The sequence below is a fragment of the Salvelinus alpinus genome, chromosome 3 (assembly GCF_045679555.1).
Source record: "Salvelinus alpinus chromosome 3, SLU_Salpinus.1, whole genome shotgun sequence".
NCBI classification, from domain to species: domain Eukaryota; kingdom Metazoa; phylum Chordata; class Actinopteri; order Salmoniformes; family Salmonidae; genus Salvelinus; species Salvelinus alpinus.
Window position 1 is genome coordinate 16,480,645 of NC_092088.1, and position 19,800 is coordinate 16,500,444.

General features: G+C 43.9%; 1 protein-coding gene across 1 annotated transcript; it reads left to right on the forward strand.

The window, feature by feature from the left end:
- Positions 1-8,906: 8,906 nt before the first annotated feature.
- On the forward strand, positions 8,907-15,996 carry LOC139570114 (interferon-induced protein with tetratricopeptide repeats 5-like). Its single transcript, XM_071391671.1, has 2 exons — positions 8,907-9,644; positions 13,436-15,996. The coding sequence occupies exons 1-2, from the start codon at positions 9,640-9,642 to the stop codon at positions 14,862-14,864; spliced, it is 1,434 nt and encodes a 477-aa protein (XP_071247772.1). The 5' UTR covers positions 8,907-9,639; the 3' UTR covers positions 14,865-15,996.
- The last annotated feature ends 3,804 nt before the right edge of the window (positions 15,997-19,800 follow it).

The window sequence follows — 19,800 nt, forward strand, 5'->3', positions numbered from 1 at the left end:
GAAACTCTATAGAGTAATCCGTTATGGATCGATCACCTTGACATAGGGAAGCCAGGACCCTGGAAGCCTCCTTCCCAAAAACTGAACGATCAAAAACCCGTATCATCTCCTCTTTAAAGTTCTGATAAACGTTAGAACACTCAGCCCTTGCCTCCCAGATAGCTGTGCCCCACTCCCGAGCCCGACCAGTAAGGAGTGATATGACGTAAGCGATCCGAGCTCTCTCTCTTGAGTATGTGTTGGGCTGGAGAGAGAACACAATATCACACTGGGTGAGAAAGGAGCGACACTCAGTGGGCTGCCCAGAGTAACATGGTGGGTTATTAACCCTAGGTTCCGGAGACTCGGAAGACCAGGAAGTAGCTGGTGGCACGAGACGAAGACTCTGAAACTGTCCTGAGAGATCGGAGACCTGAGCGGACAGGGTCTCAACGGCATGGCGAGCAGCAGACAATTCCTGCTCGTGTCTGCCGAGCATTGCTCCCTGGATCTCGACGGCAGTGTTGCGAGAATCCGTAGTCGCTGGGTCCATTCTTGGTCGGATTCTTCTGTTATGCTGGTGAATGAGGACCCAAAAGCGACGTAATAGTAACAGAGTCTTTATTCCAGTATTAAACAAATAATGATTCTCCTGGATATAATCAATGGTAAATCCAAAACAGGAAACTGAAATCCTCTCGTCAATAGAGAGGAACGACTGGAGACGCGACCACAGACTGCAGGTCGCTTCGGGAAGGCACTGGCCGTAGCTGACATAGACACCTGCTCACACGCAGCATCTGAAGAAGGCAAAGAACACGACAGGGCGGAACAAGGACACAGGAACAGCAAACATCAAACAAGAATCCGACAAGGACAGAAGCGGAAACAGAGGGAGAAATAGGGACTCTAATCAGAGGGCAAAATAGGGGACAGGTGTGAAAGAGTAAATGAGGTCGTTAGGAGAATGAGAAACAGCTGGGAGCAGGAACGGAACGATAGAGAGAGAGAGAGCGGGAGAGGGAGAGAGGGAGGAGGAGAGAGAGAGAGAAAGAGAAAGAACCTAATAAGACCAGCAGAGGGAAGCACAGGGACAAGACATGATAATCAATGACAAAACATGACAACATAACTTGACATTACTGCAATCCATTGTGACAACCTTCTAATTAATGGGAATGCATTTCTTAGTCACTATACAATGCATTCGGAAACTATTCAGCCCCCTTCCGTTTTTCCACATTTTGTTACTTTACAGCCTTATTTTAAATTGATTAAATAAAAAAATGTTCCTCATCATTCTACACAATACCCCACAATGACAAAGCGAAAAATAGTTTTTAGACAGAAAACAGAAATATCTTATTTACAAACACTACCGGTCAAAAGGTTTAGAACACCTACTCATTTTTTTAACCTTTATTTAACTAGGCAAGTCAGTTAAGCAACAAATCTTTATTTTCAGTGATGGCCTAGAAACAGTTGGTTAACTGCCTTGTTCAGGGGCAGAACAACAGATTTTACCTTGTCAGCTCAGGGATTTGATCTTGCAACCTTTCGGTTACTAGTCCAACACTCTAACCACTAGGCTACCTGCCGCCTCATTCAAGATGTTTTCTTTATTTGTAATATTTTCTACATTGTAAAATAATAGTGAAGACATCAAAACTATGAAATAACACATATGGAATCATGTAGTAACCAAAAAAGTGTTAAACAAATCAAAATATATTTTATAGTTGAGATTCTTCAAATAGCCACCCTTTGCTTTGATGAGAGCTTTGCACACTCTTGACATTGAACATTGACACCAAGATTGAACTCTTTTGCCTGAATGCCAAGCGTCACGTCTGGAGGAAACCTGACATCATCCCTACGGTGAAGCATGGTGATGGCAGCATCATGATGCTGTGTGGATGTTTTTCAGCGGCAGGGACTGGGAGACTAGTCAGGATCGAGGGAAAGATGAACGGAGCAAAGTACAGAGAGATCCTTGATGAAAACCTACTCCAGAGCGCTCAGGATCTCAGACAGGGGCAAAGTTTCACCATCCAACAGCACCACGACCATAAGCACACAGCCAAGACAAAGCAGGAGTGGCTTCGGGACAAGTCTCTGAATGTGTTTGAGTGGCCCAGACAGAGCCTGGCCTGACACCCTAGACCCACTTCAATTTGCTTACCGCCACAATAGATCCACAGATGATGCAATCGCAATGCACACTGACCTATCCCATCTGGACATGAGGAATACCTATGTAAGAATGCTGTTCATTGACTATAGCTCAGCATTCAACACCATAGTACCCTCCAAGCTCATCAATAAGCTTGAGGCCCTGGGTCTGAACCCCGCCCTGTGCAACTGGGTCCTGGACTTCCTGATGGGCCGCCCCCAGGTGGTGAAGGTAGCAAAAAACACCTCCACTTCGCTGATACTCAACACTGGGGTCCCACAAGGATGCGTGCTCAGCCCCCTACTGTACTCCCTCCAACTCAATCATTAAGTTTGCAGACAACACAACAGTAGTAGGCCTGATTACCCACAATGACGAGACAGCCTACAGGGAGGAGGTGAGGGCCCTGGGAGTGTGGTGCCAGGAAAATAACCTCTCACCCAACATCAACAAAACAAAAGAGTAGATTGTGGACATCAGGAAACAGCAGAGGGAGCAACCCTGTGTCCACATCGATGGGACGGCAGTGGAGAAGGTGGAAAGCTTCAAATTCAGCGTACATATCACTGACAAACTGAAATGGTCCACCCACAGATAGTGTGGTGAAGAAGGCACAACAGCGCCTCTTCAACCTCAGGAGGCTAAAGAAATTTGGCTTGGCACCTAAAACCCTCACAAACTCTTACAGATGCACAATTGAGAGCATCTTGTCGGGCTGTATCACCGTCTGGTACGGGAACTGCACTGCCCGCAACCGCAGGGCTCTCCAGAGGGTGGTGCGGTCTGCCCAATGCATCACCGGGGTAAAAATACCTGCCCTCCAGGACACCTACAGCACCCGATGTCACAGGAAGGCCAAAAAGATCATCAAGGACAACAACCACCTGAGCCACTGCCTGTTCACTCTGCTATCATCCAGAAGGCGAGGTCAGTACATATGCATCAAAGCAGGGACCGAGAGACTGAAAAAAAGCTTCTATCTCAAGGCCATCAGACTGTTAAGGATCTGACAGACGGGGTTAAAACTGTAGAAACTAGTTCCTACATTTGAATATAAAAATTGGTTTTATCAAACAAAACCATACTACATTTTATCTCTGGGACCCCTGGGATGATAAATCAGAGCAAGATTACTGAATGTAAGTGCATTATTTACCATTTACCTTCAGAGGTGAATGTATCAAACCAGTTGCCGTGATAAATGTTTTTTGTTGTTGTGCACTCTCCTCAAATAATATCATGGTATTTTTTCACTGTAATAGCTACCATAAATTGGACAGTGCAGTTAGATTAACAGGAAGTTAAGCTTTCTGCACATTTAAGACATGCATATGTCCTGGAAAGTTGGCTGTTACTTACAACGTCATTCTTGTCACATTAGCAACAACCATCCGTCACTATCACATTAGAGGCTGCTTTAGATTTACTTTAGATTTGTGTGTATTGTTGTGAAATTGTTAGATATTACTGTTAGATATTACTGCACTGTTAGAACTAGAAACACAAGCGTTTCGCTATACCCGCAATAACATCTGCTAAACACGTGTGAGAAATACAATTTGATTTGGTTTGATTTGACTTAAACTCGGTCTAACATCTCTGGAGAGATCTGAAAATAGCTGAGCAGCGACGCTCCTCATGTAACCTGACAGAGCTTCAGAGGATCTGCAGAGAAGAATGGGAGAAATTCCCATACCCAAGAAGACTCGAGGCTGTAATCACTGCCAAAGGTGCTTTAACAAAGTACTGAGTAAAGGGTCTGAATACTTATGTAAATGTAATATTTCCAGAGGGGTGGGGGGGTTTATAATTTTGCAAAAATTTCTAAAAACCTGTTTTTTTGCTTTGTCATTATGGGGTATTGTGTGTAGATTGATGGGGGGGGGGAACTATTGAATTCATTTTAGAATAAGGCTGTAATGTAACAAAATGTGGAAAAATGGAAGGGGTCTGAATACTTTCAGAATGCACTGTAAATGCCTCCAGTATCAATATTTCCAAGCAAACAAAAACAGGGAGAAAAGAGAATATGTAGACATGCTCAGATAAAAGAACATACTCTTTGCCAGAATTCATTCAGCCTTCACGAGACCATAACATATGCAAATATGTCCCCTTTTGTGTTTTCCACCTCCAGCAGAGGTATTGCATTTCTGAATGCGTGATATTCAGTTTCACTTGCATATAGGATGTTCTATGGATGGCCTTAAACTGCAGTAATTTATGTCTGAGATTATATGAACATGACTGAGCATTACATCAAATCTGTATCATCATCAATAGCTTCTACCAGGTCTTCCTCACATTTTTGTTTTACATGTTAAGTGTTATTCGGGAAAAGCCTCTATCAACCATTGATACAGTTTGGAAATCAACTTTGGAGGTTTGTCAGACTGCCTTAAAATAGCATCAGGCTTGTCCAGTGTTTGCTACACAGAGTGAATAAAGTGAAGTATCTGCTGGTCTTCCCTGGCTGCCTGACCCTGCTGAGACCCCTGTCACCATCTGATCCTCCTAAAATGAGGCATGACAGGGCCTCCCGGGTAGCGCAGTGGTCTAGAGAACCCAGAGTCTCTGGGTTCACTCCCAGGCTCTGTCGCAGCCGGCCGCGACCGGGAGGTCCGTCGGGCGACGCACAATTGGCCTAGCGTCGTCCGGGTTAGGGAGGGTTTGGGATATCCTTGTCTCATCGCGCTCCAGCGACTCCTGTGGCGGGCCGGGCGCAGTGCGCGCTAACCGAGGGGGGCGGGTGCACGGTGTTTCCTCCACACATTGGTGCGGCTGGCTTCCGGGCGCGCTGTGTTAAGAAGCAGTGCGGCTTGGTTGGGTTGTGCTTCGGAGGACGCATGGCTTTCGACCTTCGTCTCTCCCGAGCCCGTACGGGAGTTGTAGCGATGAGACAAGATAGTAATTACTAGCGATTGGATACCACGAAAATTGGGGAGAAAAGGGGATACAATTAGAAGAAAAAGAAAAAAAAAGAAGAAAAAAAATGAGGCATGACAAATAATTACCTGGCAGTACATTTATACATTATATTATCCAAGGATAGAATCAATGGTTCAATAATTGAAATGACCATTATTCCCAGATCCCAGACTGTAGCTTTAAGATTCAACTGCTGTCCTGTAACTACTGTAGGTCTAGACATCAATTATAGATGGAACATTGTATCATTCACTTGTATTGTTAATATATTGCAAAATTCACCTGAGCTCAGTAGACTGATCTTCCCTGGCTGTCTGACCCTGCTGTCACCATCGAATCGTGCTAAAACATGATGAGCATAGTGTTGTGTACTGACTGCACTAGAGGGCTGCATTCCTGCGGCGAGCCTGCGGGACCTGCAGGTCCTGACAGAGATCATTGTGATGCAGTGGGCGGGAGCTGGCAATCAGACAGACAACTTTGGGAGGAAAATAGTTATGTTGTCCCACAGATTATTTGGAAACGGTCCTCTTTCTGCTTTGTATGCGTTAGCCTACCTATTGTATTAAAAGCACATATTTTTTGCTGCATCAAATTCAGTAGCCTACTACTCCTAGCTGGGCATGAGAGTTCAAGTGCCCTAGTAAGTGTGGTCTCATTGATATAGAGTAGTCTGCCTAAATGGGCGGAGAACAATGTAGCAGTTAACTTGAACATGAAATTAATTTAAATATGTTTCGACTGTAGTTTATTACAGTGTCTGTAAATAAATATTGATCATGGAAAGTGGAGGGCGCTCAACCAAGTGCAATGGTTTTTTAAAATCATAACTTAAAAGGAAAAGGCACAAAGCGCACATCGGTTAGGCTACTATGGTGAGCAATCGTTGCGCCTTTTCAGTTTCAATAAGTATTGATTACTCATTTATTTGTCTCTGCCTGCAAATCGTCCTCCTAAAAGGTAGGCTATATCCTATAGGACTGTGAAAAACGTAGCAAGTGTTGCTGTCATCATTCTTGCTGCTTCCAGTTCAGTAGCCATAAAGCGTGAACAGGTGCACGTGTGGTCTCTATTAAATAGAGTAGGCTATAGCCTATGCATGTGCGCAGAAGCACGGGGCAGTTATCTTTCCAAGGAAATGTACTGCCTAAATAGGCCTATGATTAGGCTATAGTTTACTACATTGCCTAGAAATAGGCCTAAATATTGGTCACCCATTATTTCTCTGTCTGAAAATCGTCCCTCTGGTAAAGGGTATAGCTCAAGAGAAAGTGCAAGTCTTTCTCTACAAAATGCATGCTGTGTGTTCAAAATACATTTGACATGATATTGATTCCATACAGTTCTTGCAGTAGCGGGCGGGGAGTCAGTCTGACAGAAATCCAGCAGGTACACGCTGGAGGGGGATGAAGAAATCGGTCCTGCGCAGACTTTTACAATGCACCATGAGAGTGAAGCCTGTAACATTAGAGCTGTTTATTTTTTTATTTTTTTTATTTAACCTTTATTTAACCAGAGAGGCCAGTTGAGAACAAGTTCTCATTTACAACTGTGACCTGGCCAAGATAAAGCAAAGCAGTGCGACACAAACAACAACACAGAGTTACACATGGAAATAAACAAACATACAGTCAATAACACAATAGAAAAGTCTATATACAGTGTGTGCAAATGAGGTCAAATTAGGGAGTTAAGGCAATTAATAGGCAGAAGTGGCGAAATAATTACAATTTAGCAATTAAACACTGGAGTGATAGATGTGCAGAAGATGAATGTTCAAGTAGAGATACTAGGGTGCAAAAGAGCAGAAAATAAAAAAATAAAAATATGGGGATGAGGTAGTTGGATGGGCTATTTACAGAAGGGCTATGTACAGGTGCAATGATCTGTAAGCTGCTCTGATAGCTGATGCTTGAAGTTAGTGAGGGAGATATGAGTCTCCAGCTTCAGTGATTGTTGCAATTCGTTCCAGTCATCACAACTCAACTGGCTGGGTCAAAATTACTCAGCGTGTGTTCTGTCCAATATTTACCCGGCGGTGGGTAACCAAATACCCCAAATTGGGTTGTTTTAAACCCAGCATTTTGTTTGAGTGTAGCTACAAATCGTCATCAATTGGTTAAAACAAGTCATGAAAAAAAAGATGCATGCCGCTAGGATGGTGCGTGCACATTCTAGGTGAGTTTAGATTCAGTTGTTGATGGTTGTCACGTTCTGACCATAGTTCTTTTGTATTTTCTTTGTTTTAGTGTGGTCAGGGCATGAGTTGGGTGGGTAATCTATGTTTTCTATTTCTGTGTTGGGTTTGTGTTTGGCCTGATATGGTTCTCAATCAGAGGCAGGTGTTTTGCGTTGTCTCTGATTGGGAACCATATTTAGGTAGCCTGTTTTGTGTTGGGTTTTGTGGGTGGTTGTCTTCAGTCTTTGTGTGTCTGCACCAGACAGAACTGTTTCGGTTTCGTTTATGTTCACCTTTATTGTTTTGTATTTCGTAGTGTTCAGTTTATGTTTTATAATAAACGTTATGGACACTTACCACGCTGCGCATTGGTCCTCTGATCCTTCAAAGTTCTCCTCCTCAGACGAGGAGGAAGACGACAGCCGTTACAATGGTACTGTTCTTCTTCAATCATAGCTTGTTGGCAGAATGGACATTTTTAGCAAACACGTATGAGTTTCGTTTTCCTTTCTGCTAAATGAAAAGCTTTGATATAACAGGAAGTGGGTAGTGTCTCTGAGGGTTATTATCTCAATACTGTAGCCTGTCTTCTCTGCCATTGACTGTAAAATGAGGTAAGAATTTTACTAAAATTATAACATATTTGAATGACATGCACATACATAATCTCTCTCTCTAATGTACTTAATATAACACAATAATAAGCAATGCTGTTGTGTTATGAGTGAGCAAGAGAGAGAGGAGTTATGGCGGACTGAACACTTTGCTGCAGAACGTCTCAAGATAAAAACGGAATATTCAATATTTATAAATTTCACTAAATATTAGCACTTCACTCCACATCCTCGTGTGCAATAACCTTCAATCTGGATAACACAAAACGAATTATAAGGCTAGAGAAATGTACCAACCAATATTACCAATACAATCAACACCCAAACATGTTTGAAAGTAAGCATGGTGAACCAATCCCCAGAAGAAAACGCAACTCCTCGATAGCTATTGTAAAATATACTGTGTCCATAAAATGTATATAGGTTCAGATCTTTTGTGAAACAGCACAGTTCAAAAATATATGGCAAATAAAAATCAAACTGGAAGGTCTTCAGAGATAGATCGGAGGGCTTGAGGGAAGCTGAAGGAAAAACAAACAAAAAATAACTATTGTAAAATATATTGTGTCCGTAAAGTGTATATAGTACGTATTAGCTGGAAGTAGAAACCTATGTGTTGTTGTCCATTATTTTACTCCAATTAGGGAAGGTTAGGGGAAAATAATTTAAAAAATATATATTTTTTAAAGATATACAGTACCAGTCAAACGATTGGACACACCTACTCATTCCAGGGTTTTTCCTTATTTTTACTATTTTCTACATCAAAACTATGAAATAACAAATATGTAATCATGTAGTAACCAAACAGTGTTAAACAAATATAAATTATATTTGAGACCCTTCAAAGTAGCCACCCTTTGCCTTGATGACAAATTTGCACACTCCGGCATTCGCTCAACCAGCATCATGAGGTAGTCACCTGGAATTAATTTAAATTAAGAGGTGTGCCTTGTTAAAAGTTAATTTGTGGAATTTCTTTACTTCTTAATGCGTTTGAGCCAATCAGTTATGTTGTGACAAGGTAGGGGTGGTATACAGAAGATAGCCCTATTTGGTAAAATACCAAGTCCATATAATGGCAAGAACAGCAAAAATAAGCAAAGAGAAACAACAGTTCATCATTACTTTAAGACATGAAGGTCAGTCAATCCAGAAAATGTCAAGAACTTTGAAAGTTTCTTCAAGTGCAGTCGAAAAACCATCAAGCGCTATGATGAAACTGTCTCTCGTGAGGACCGCCATGGGAATGGAAGACCCAGTGGTGCCTCTGCTGCAGAGGATAAGTTTACTAAAGTTACCAGCCTCAGAAATTACAGCCCAAATAAATGCTTCACAGAGTTCAAGTAACAGACACATCTAAATATCAACTGTTCAGAGTAGACTGTGTGAATCAGGCCTTCATAGTCGAATTGCTGCAAAGAAACCACTACTAAAGGACACCAATAAGAAGAAGAGACTTGCTTGGGAAAGAAACTCGAGCAATGGACATTAGACCGGTGGAAATTGGTCCTTTGGTCTGATGAGTCCAAATGTTTGAGTTTTGGTTCCAACCGCCGTGTCTTTGTGAGACGCAGAGTAGGTGAACGGATGATCTCTGCATGTGTGGTTCCCACTGTGAAACATGGAGGAGGAGGTGTGATGTGTGGGGGTGCTTTGCTGGTGACACAGTCAGTGATTAACTTTGATATAACAGGAAGTGGGTAGTGTCTCTGAGGGTTATTATCTCAATACTGTAGCCTGTCTTCTCTGCCATTGACTGTAAAATGAGGTAAGAATTTTACTAAAATTATAACATATTTGAATGACATGCACATACATAATCTCTCTCTCTAATGTACTTAATATAACACAATAATAAGCAATGCTGTTGTGTTATGAGTGAGCAAGAGAGAGAGGAGTTATGGCGGACTGAACACTTTGCTGCAGAACGTCTCAAGATAAAAACGGAATATTCAATATTTATAAATTTCACTAAATATTAGCACTTCACTCCACATCCTCGTGTGCAATAACCTTCAATCTGGATAACACAAAACGAATTATAAGGCTAGAGAAATGTACCAACCAATATTACCAATACAATCAACACCCAAACATGTTTGAAAGTAAGCATGGTGAACCAATCCCCAGAAGAAAACGCAACTCCTCGATAGCTATTGTAAAATATACTGTGTCCATAAAATGTATATAGGTTCAGATCTTTTGTGAAACAGCACAGTTCAAAAATATATGGCAAATAAAAATCAAACTGGAAGGTCTTCAGAGATAGATCGGAGGGCTTGAGGGAAGCTGAAGGAAAAACAAACAAAAAATAACTATTGTAAAATATATTGTGTCCGTAAAGTGTATATAGTACGTATTAGCTGGAAGTAGAAACCTATGTGTTGTTGTCCATTATTTTACTCCAATTAGGGAAGGTTAGGGGAAAATAATTTAAAAAATATATATTTTTTTAAAGATATACAGTACCAGTCAAACGATTGGACACACCTACTCATTCCAGGGTTTTTCCTTATTTTTACTATTTTCTACATCAAAACTATGAAATAACAAATATGTAATCATGTAGTAACCAAACAGTGTTAAACAAATATAAATTATATTTGAGACCCTTCAAAGTAGCCACCCTTTGCCTTGATGACAAATTTGCACACTCCGGCATTCGCTCAACCAGCATCATGAGGTAGTCACCTGGAATTAATTTAAATTAAGAGGTGTGCCTTGTTAAAAGTTAATTTGTGGAATTTCTTTACTTCTTAATGCGTTTGAGCCAATCAGTTATGTTGTGACAAGGTAGGGGTGGTATACAGAAGATAGCCCTATTTGGTAAAATACCAAGTCCATATAATGGCAAGAACAGCAAAAATAAGCAAAGAGAAACAACAGTTCATCATTACTTTAAGACATGAAGGTCAGTCAATCCAGAAAATGTCAAGAACTTTGAAAGTTTCTTCAAGTGCAGTCGAAAAACCATCAAGCGCTATGATGAAACTGTCTCTCGTGAGGACCGCCATGGGAATGGAAGACCCAGTGGTGCCTCTGCTGCAGAGGATAAGTTTACTAAAGTTACCAGCCTCAGAAATTACAGCCCAAATAAATGCTTCACAGAGTTCAAGTAACAGACACATCTAAATATCAACTGTTCAGAGTAGACTGTGTGAATCAGGCCTTCATAGTCGAATTGCTGCAAAGAAACCACTACTAAAGGACACCAATAAGAAGAAGAGACTTGCTTGGGAAAGAAACTCGAGCAATGGACATTAGACCGGTGGAAATTGGTCCTTTGGTCTGATGAGTCCAAATGTTTGAGTTTTGGTTCCAACCGCCGTGTCTTTGTGAGACGCAGAGTAGGTGAACGGATGATCTCTGCATGTGTGGTTCCCACTGTGAAACATGGAGGAGGAGGTGTGATGTGTGGGGGTGCTTTGCTGGTGACACAGTCAGTGATTAACTTAGAATTCAAGGCACACTTAACCAGCATGGCTACCACAGCATTCTGCAGCGATACGCCATCCCATTTGGTTTGCTCTTAGTGGGACTATCATTTGTTTTTCAACCGGACAATGACCCAACACACCTCCAGGCTGCGTAAGGACTATTTGACCAAGAAAGAGAGTGATGGAGTGCTGCATCAGATGACCTGGCCTCCACAATCCCCCGATCTCAACCCAATTGAGATGGTTTGGGATGAGTTGGACTGCAAACTGAAGGAAAAGCAACCAACATGTGCTCAGCATATGTGGGAACTCCTTCAAGACTGTTGGAAAAGCATTCCAGGTGAAGCTGGTTGAGAGAATGCCAAGAGTGTGCAAAGCTGTCATCAAGGCAAAGGGTGGCTACTTTGAACAATCAAAATTGTCAAACACTTTTCTGGCTATTACATGATTCCAAGTGTGTTATTTCATAGTTTTGATGTCTTCACTAATATTCTACAATGTAGAAAATAGTAAAAATAAAGAAAAGCCCTTGAATGAGTAGGTGTGCCCAAACTTTTGACTGGTACTGTATATCACAGTGTATTCGGAAAGTATTCAGACCCCTTGACTTGTTCCAAATTTTGTTACGTTCAGTGGTGGAAAAAGTACCCAATTGTCAGACCTGAGTAAAAGTAAAGATATCTTATTCAAGTAAAAGTGAAAGTCACCCAGTAAAATACAACTTGAGTAAAACTCAGACATAATTTAAGAACGAAGCATGTGTTCAGTGAGTCTGTCAGTTCAGAGGCAGTAGGGATGACCAGGGATGTTCTCTTGATAAGTGTGTGAATTAGACCCTTTTCCTGTCCTGATAAGCATTCAAAATGTAACTAGTACTTTTGGGAGTCAGGTAAATGTATGTAGTAAAAAGTACATCATTTTCTAAAGGAATGTGGTGAAGTAAAAGTAAAAGTTGTCAAAAAATATTAATAGCAAAGTAAAGTACAGATACCCCAAAAAACTACTTAAGTAGTACTTTCAAGTATTTTTACTTTACGCCACTGGTTACGTTACAGCCTTATTCTAAAATGGATTAAATGTTTTTTCCCTCATCAATCAGAACACAATACCCCATATTGACAAAGCAAAAACAGGTTTTTAGAAATGTTTTCTGATTTATAAAACTTATGGTCTCTCCAGAGATGTTGCATCAGGTTCAAGTCCGGCCTCTTGCTGGGCCACTCAAGGACATTCAGAGACTTGTCCCGAAGCCACTCCTCTGTTGTCTTGGCTGTTTGCTTAGGGTTGTTGTTCTGTTGGAAGGTGAACCTTCGCCTTAGTCTGAGGTCCTGAGCGCTCTGGAGAAGGTATTCATCAAGGATCTCTCTGTACTTTTCTCTGTTCATCTTTCCCTCCATCCTTACTAGTCTCCCAGTCCCTGCAGCAGAAAAACATCCACACAGCATGATGCTGCCACCACCATCTTTCACCATAGGCATGATGCCAGGTTTCCTCCAGACGTGACGCTTGGCATTCAGACTAAAAAGTTCCATCTTGGTTTCATCAGACCGGAGAATCTTGTTTCTCATTGTCTGAGAGCCCTTTAGGTTCCTTTTGGCAAACTAAAAGCGGGCTGTCATGTGCGTTCTACTGAGGAGTGGCCTCCGTCTGGCCACTCTACCATAAAAGCCTGATTGGTGGAGTACTGCAGAGATGGTTGTACTTCTGGAAGGTTCTGCCATCTTCACAGAGGAACTCTGGAGCTCTGTCAGAGTGACCATCGAGTTCTTGGTCACCTCCCTGACCAAGGTCCTTCTCCTCCGATTGCTCAGTCTCATAGCAAAGGGTCTGAATACTTATGTAAATAATGTCCTTTTTTTTTTAAACCGAATGCACTGTATATGTTTTATATATTTACAAAATATATATGCAAGATTACATTGATGGAAGCTACAATCAATCTGCAATATTAAAGCTGATTCCACCCTAAAAGAAACACAAAAGAAACAATGCTGTTGTGATGATTATTAGGATGGTTTTGTTGATGAGGATGGTTTTGGCTGATAACAACGACAACAATGATGGGCTAATAAAAATGTTATAATACCAAATACTAATGGGTCATTTTCTTTTTTCCTCATAGCGCTTCTGTCACAACAGATATGGAAGTGAAGCTGAAAGCACTTGAGTGTCACTTTACATGGGGAATAGAAAAGGCTGACATCAAGGACCGGGACAGCCTCCCTGAAAGACTTCTGGATCGCATCATGAAGTTCAGCACTTCGAACCATGCCACATATTTCAACTTACTAGCCTTTCTGAGCCACCTGAAGGAAAACAATGTTAGTGCTCTTGAGTATCTCCACAAGGCTGAGAGTGCATTGAAGAATAGACAGGATGATACAGAGTTACTGGTAACCTATGCTAACTTTGCATGGGTTCACTATCACTCAGGGAACATGAATGATGTGGATGCCTACATTGGAAAGCTGGAAAACATCAATAAGGGTTTTACGATTGCTATTCAAGGCAGTTTACCTTCAATACATGGTGAGAAGGCTTGGAGTTTTCTAAGGTTTGGGGGGCTATTTTACAAGGGGGCAAAGGAGAGCTTTCAGAAAGCTCTTAAGGGAGAACCAGACAATGCATCCTTCAACGTGGGCTATGCCATGGTCCTGTACAGGTTGGAGGGGTTAGCCATGGATGGAACAGAGAGGTTGGCGCATACTGAAGGTGCTACTCAGCTAAGGAAAGCCTTATCCTTAGAGCCCGATAACACTGAAGTCATGGTCCTGCTAGCCCTGCAGCTTCAACACCAAAGTAGACATGAATCCATGAAACTCATCAAAGAGGCCCTCAGACTGTCTCCTGACGTGCCTCACGTCACACATTACTTGGCCGAGTATTTCAGACACGCGGGCATCAATGAGACTCTGGAGGTTTTGGAGGAAGCTGTCGAACTGTCTGTAAACTCCCCCTTCATGAATTACCAAATCGGCCGGTGTCACAAACACCAGTTCAACCAGATGTCTGAGCAGAAGAGGAAAGGGAGCTGGGTCAATGCACGCCAGATAAAAGAGAAGACAGAGCTCTGCATCCATTACTTCTCCAGAGCTGTGGAACTGAAGCCATCCAACGTCCAATTCAGGTTTAACCTGGCTCAGGCTTACGGAGGAAACTACCAGCTGGAGGAGGCGATGAAGATCTTCACCAACCTGCTGAAAGATGAGTCCCTTAGTGACTCAGACAAGCAGCAATGCTACACCGGCTTCGGAAAGTTTCTGTACTACAGTAAGAAAGACGTGGATGGTGCTGTGACCCAGTTCAAAAAGGCCTACCAGATTCCGATTGAGAGTTGGCACAGGAATAAGGCTGGGAAGATACTGATGCAGATAGCAGAGTGGTCTCAGGCTAACAAGAAGAGAGCTGGTGATGCCTCTGCGATTTTGGAATTCCTCGCAATTGAAGACAAAAAAGGCAGGAAGGCTGAAGATCCAATTCGAGTCGAGGTGCACTCTCCAGACACAGATGACCTTACAGATGCCCTAGGCAAAGGAATGAAACTGAAATGATATAGGGGAGACCGGTGTTGGTTGTCACAGTGCTAATTGCTCCCAATTGAAATGGCGCTGTGTAATAATTGGAAGGTTAAAATGTATGAATTTGAAAGAACTCATCCACCTGGTCAATTTATATCAACATGACAAAACATTGTGGTGAGAGGAATTTGTGTTTTTCATAGGTGAAAGCTAAAAAAATGTATGACATTTTCTTTGTAATTGTTTGAATTATCGGAGTATCCATGAACAATGATGTTCGTTGAAAAGAGGAAAGGGAGAGATATTTAAATTCCTAGGTCAAGCCATGTGGTAACTAACATCTTAATTAGCATTGGGGGGGGGTGTAGTTGGGGATGGTTGTCACATGGAATATTGGGTTGGTTGTCACTTTCAACATTGCCACCCCTGGTATACAATAAATTGCAAGCTATTTTGTTCTTGTGATATAAAGAGCTCCCTTCATTGCTTTTCTCTCAAACACACATTATTTTCTGTCACACACCCACACACGCATGTGCAAGCACGCACAAATTCACTGAAAATGTCACATGTTATTCTCACGGCATAAAATGCTGAATTTTGATATAAATATTGTTCGATCAAATAAAGGAATAAGCTACTAGCAAATATTGTGACAACCAACCCCATACTGTGTGACATCCAAACCCACAATGGGACTGGTTGTCACAAGTGGACAGAGTGTGTTTGATGGCTTTAAACTCCATGTTGGGATAAGATAAGAGGATAAAAAAGGTCCCCATTTCAACCCTTGACCTTGGTCTTTCTCCTAACATCGAAAAGAGTCTTGTAAGATATACTGGTGCTGAGAAATACACATACTGTTACACAACACATGGCTTATTGGAGTACTGCTACATGCATTTTAATGGTTTTAATCATAAAGTGTAACAGTATCTTCAAGTTGCGTGCATTTTTCTTATGTTCCATTTTTTGTGTAAAAATTGCAACAAAAATGTTTTGAATTAGAATGTATTACTTTAGGAAAACATGTTTTTATGTCTTTGGATGTGTCTCCTTTCAGGTAGTTGATTAGATATCTTCACCGACCGTTCATCTGTTGTTGCTCTTGTAACTGGCATTAACATTGTGAAAGAGATAATAAAACATACTGCCAAAAACGTGATGATTTTGAGCTTGTTGACTTGCTTCTTTCTACTTTGCTCCAAAAACAAACCTGATGGCCAAATATTTGTCACGTTCCTGACCTGTTTTCTGTTAGTTTTTGTATGTGTTAGTTGGTCAGGACGTGAGTTTGGGTGGGCAGTCTATGTTTTGTGTTTCTATGTTGGTTTATGGGTACCTGATATGGTTCTCAATTAGAGGCAGGTGGTTTTCATCTCCTCTGATTGAGAATCATATTAAGGTAGGTGTTTTCACTTTGTTTGTGGTGGGTGATTGTCTTCCGTGTTTGTGTCTGCGCACCACACGGGACTGTTTCGTTTGTTCGTTCGTTTGATGTAGTCTGTTCCTGTTCGTGAGTTCTTCGTGTAGTTATGTAAGTTCCATGTTCAGGTCTGTCTACGTCGTTTTGTTGTTTTGTAATTATTCAAGTATATTTTCGTGTTCGTTTTCGTCTTGTTTAATAAATTTCATGTCTACTAGAAACGCTGCGTTTTGGTTCAATCCCTGCTCCTCCTCTTCGGATGAAGAGGAGGAGGAACACCGTTACAGAACCACCCACCAAATCAGAACCAAGCAGCGTATGTTCGAGCAGTGGAATACACAGGACTACTGGACTTGGGAGGACGAGCTGGATGGAAAAGGACCGTGGGCTCAACCAGGAGAATATCGCCGCCCCAAAGCTGAGCTGGAGGCAGCGAGAGCAGAGAGGCGGCAATATGAGGAGGCAGCAAGGAGACGTGGCTGGAAGCCGGAGAATCAAGCGCAAGACCGGAGTTATGAAGGTACGTGGCTAGCACGGAAGCCCGTGAAGAAACCCCAAAAATTTCTTGGGGGGGGGCTAAGAGGTAGTGGGCCAAGGGCAGGTAGGAGACCTGCGCCCACTTCCCATGCTTACCGTGGAGAGCGGGAGTACGGGCAGACATCGTGTTACGCAGTAGAGCGCACGGTGTCTCCTGTACGTGTGCATAGCCCGGTGCGGGTTATTCCACCTCTCCGCACTGGTAGGGCTAGATTGAGCATTGAACCAAGTGCCATGAAGCCGGCTCTACATATCTGGCCACCAGTGCGTCTCCTCGGGCCGGCTTACATGGCACCAGCCTTACGCATGGTGTCCCCGGTTCGCCTACATAGCCCGGTGCGGGTTATTCCACCTCCCCGCACTGGTCGGGCGACGGGGAGTATTCAACCAGGTAAGGTTGGGCAGGCTCAATGCTCAAGGGAGCCAGTACGCCTGCACGGTCCGGTATTTCCGGCGCCACCTTCCCGCCCCAGCCTAGGACCACCAGTGCCTACACCACGCACCAGGCTTCCAGTGCGTTTTCAGAGCCCTGTACGCCCTGTCCCTGCTTCCCGCACTAGCTTTGAAGTGCGTGTATCCAGTTCGGTGCCTCCAGTTCCGGCACCACGCACTAAGCCACCTGTGCGTCTCCAGAGCCCTGTACACACTGTTCCTTCTCCCCGTACTCGCCCTGATGTGCGTGCCCTCAGCCCGGTGCCACCAGTGCCGGTACCACGCACCAGGCCCATAGTACGTTTTGAGAATCCAGTGTGCCCTGTCCCTGCTCCCCGCACTAGCCTGAAGTTGCGTGTCCTTAGCCCGGTGCCTCCAGTTCCGGCACCACGCACCAGGTCTACAGTGCGCCTCATCCGGCCTGAGCCATCCGTCTCCCCAGCGCCATCTGAGCCATCCGTCTCCCCAGCGCCATCTGAGCCATCCGTCTCCCCAGCGCCATCTGAGTCATCCGTCTCCCCAGCGCCATCTGAGTCATCCGTCTCCCCAGCGCCATCTGAGTCATCCGTCTCCCCAGCGCCATCTGAGTCATCCGTCTCCCCAGCGCCGTCTGAGCCATCCGTCTGCCCAGTGCCGTCTGAGCCATCCGTCTGCCCCGAGCCATTAGAGCCGCCCGTCTGTCCCGAGCCGTCAGAGCCGTTCGTCAGTCAGGAGCCGCTAGTGCCATTCGTCAGTCAGGATCTGCCAGAGCCGCCAACCAGACAGGATCTGCCAGAGCCGCCAACCAGACAGGATCTGCCAGAGCCGCCAACCAGACAGGATCTGCCAGAGCCGCCAACCAGACAGGATCTGCCAGAGCCGCCAACCAGACAGGATCTGCCAGAGCCGCCAACCAGACAGGATCTGCCAGAGCCGCCAACCAGACAGGATCTGCCAGAGCCGCCAGTGAGCCATGAGCAGCCAGAGCTGCCAGCGAGCCATGAGCGTCCAGAGCTGTCAGCGAGCCATGAGCAGCTAGAGCCGTCAGCGAGCCATGGGCGTCCAGAGCCGTCAGCGAGCCATGAGCGTCCAGAGCCGTCAGCGAGCCATGAGCGTCCAGAGCCGTCAGCCAGCCATGAGCGTCCAGAGCCGTCAGCCAGCCATGAGCGTCCAGAGCCGTCAGCCAGCCATGAGCGTCCAGAGCCGTCAGCCAGCCATGAGCGTCCAGAGCCGTCAGCCAGCCATGAGCGTCTAGAGCCGTCAGCCAGCCATGAGCGTCTAGAGCCGTCAGCCAGCCATGAGCGTCTAGAGCCGTCAGCCAGCCATGAGCGTCTAGAGCCGTCAGCCAGCCATGAGCGTCCAGAGCCGTCAGCCAGCCATGAGCAGCCCCTCAGCCCGGAGCTGTCATTAATCCAGAACTGCCCCTCAGTCCAGAGCTGTCTCTCTGTCCGGAGCTGCCCTTCAGTTCGGAGTTGCCCCTCTATCCTGAGCTACCTCTCTATCCTGACCTACCTCTCTGTCTTGAGCTATCTCTCTGTCCTGTGCTACCTTATCCTGGTGCTGCCCCTTATCTTGATGTTACCATTTAAATTAAGTGGGTGTAATAGGAGGGTGGTCATTCTAAGGGGGAGACGTAAGCTGGGATTGACTATGGTGGGGTGGGGACCTCGCCCAGAGCCTGAGCCACCACCGTGGTCAGATGCCCACCCAGACCCTCCCCAAGACTTTGTGCTGGTGCGCCCGGAGTTCGCACCTTAAGGGGGGGGTTATGTCACGTTCCTGACCTGTTTTCTGTTAGTTTTTGTATGTGTTAGTTGGTCAGGACGTGAGTTTGGGTGGGCAGTCTATGTTTTGTGTTTCTATGTTGGTTTATGGGTACCTGATATGGTTCTCAATTAGAGGCAGGTGGTTTTCATCTCCTCTGATTGAGAATCATATTAAGGTAGGTGTTTTCACTTTGTTTGTGGTGGGTGATTGTCTTCCGTGTTTGTGTCTGCGCACCACACGGGACTGTTTCGTTTGTTCGTTCGTTTGATGTAGTCTGTTCCTGTTCGTGAGTTCTTCGTGTAGTTATGTAAGTTCCATGTTCAGGTCTGTCTACGTCGTTTTGTTGTTTTGTAATTATTCAAGTATATTTTCGTGTTCGTTTTTGTCTTGTTTAATAAATTTCATGTCTACTAGAAACGCTGCGTTTTGGTTCAATCCCTGCTCCTCCTCTTCGGATGAAGAGGAGGAGGAACACCGTTACAATATTAAATCTTCTTATTGTTCCCTCTAAGTATTTCCATGCTGGCACTTTGACAAACGTTTGGGGGGAGTCGTTGGAAGTTTGACAGTGAGTTGACCTTCCAGTTAGTCGAAAGGGTAAAATAAGACAATAATATGTTGATGTTGTTCACATTTAAAGATACATTCCTTAACTAAATAAAACATATTTCATTACAGATATTAACAAGTGTGGTGATTGGATAGGCTATGTAGGCCTAATGCAATTTCCCTGGGAATTCTTCAAGAACATGAATAAAATAAAGTTTGCTTCAGATTAAAAAGTCAAAGTGAGAGATCATGAATCAGTCTCTTAACGTTGTAATATCT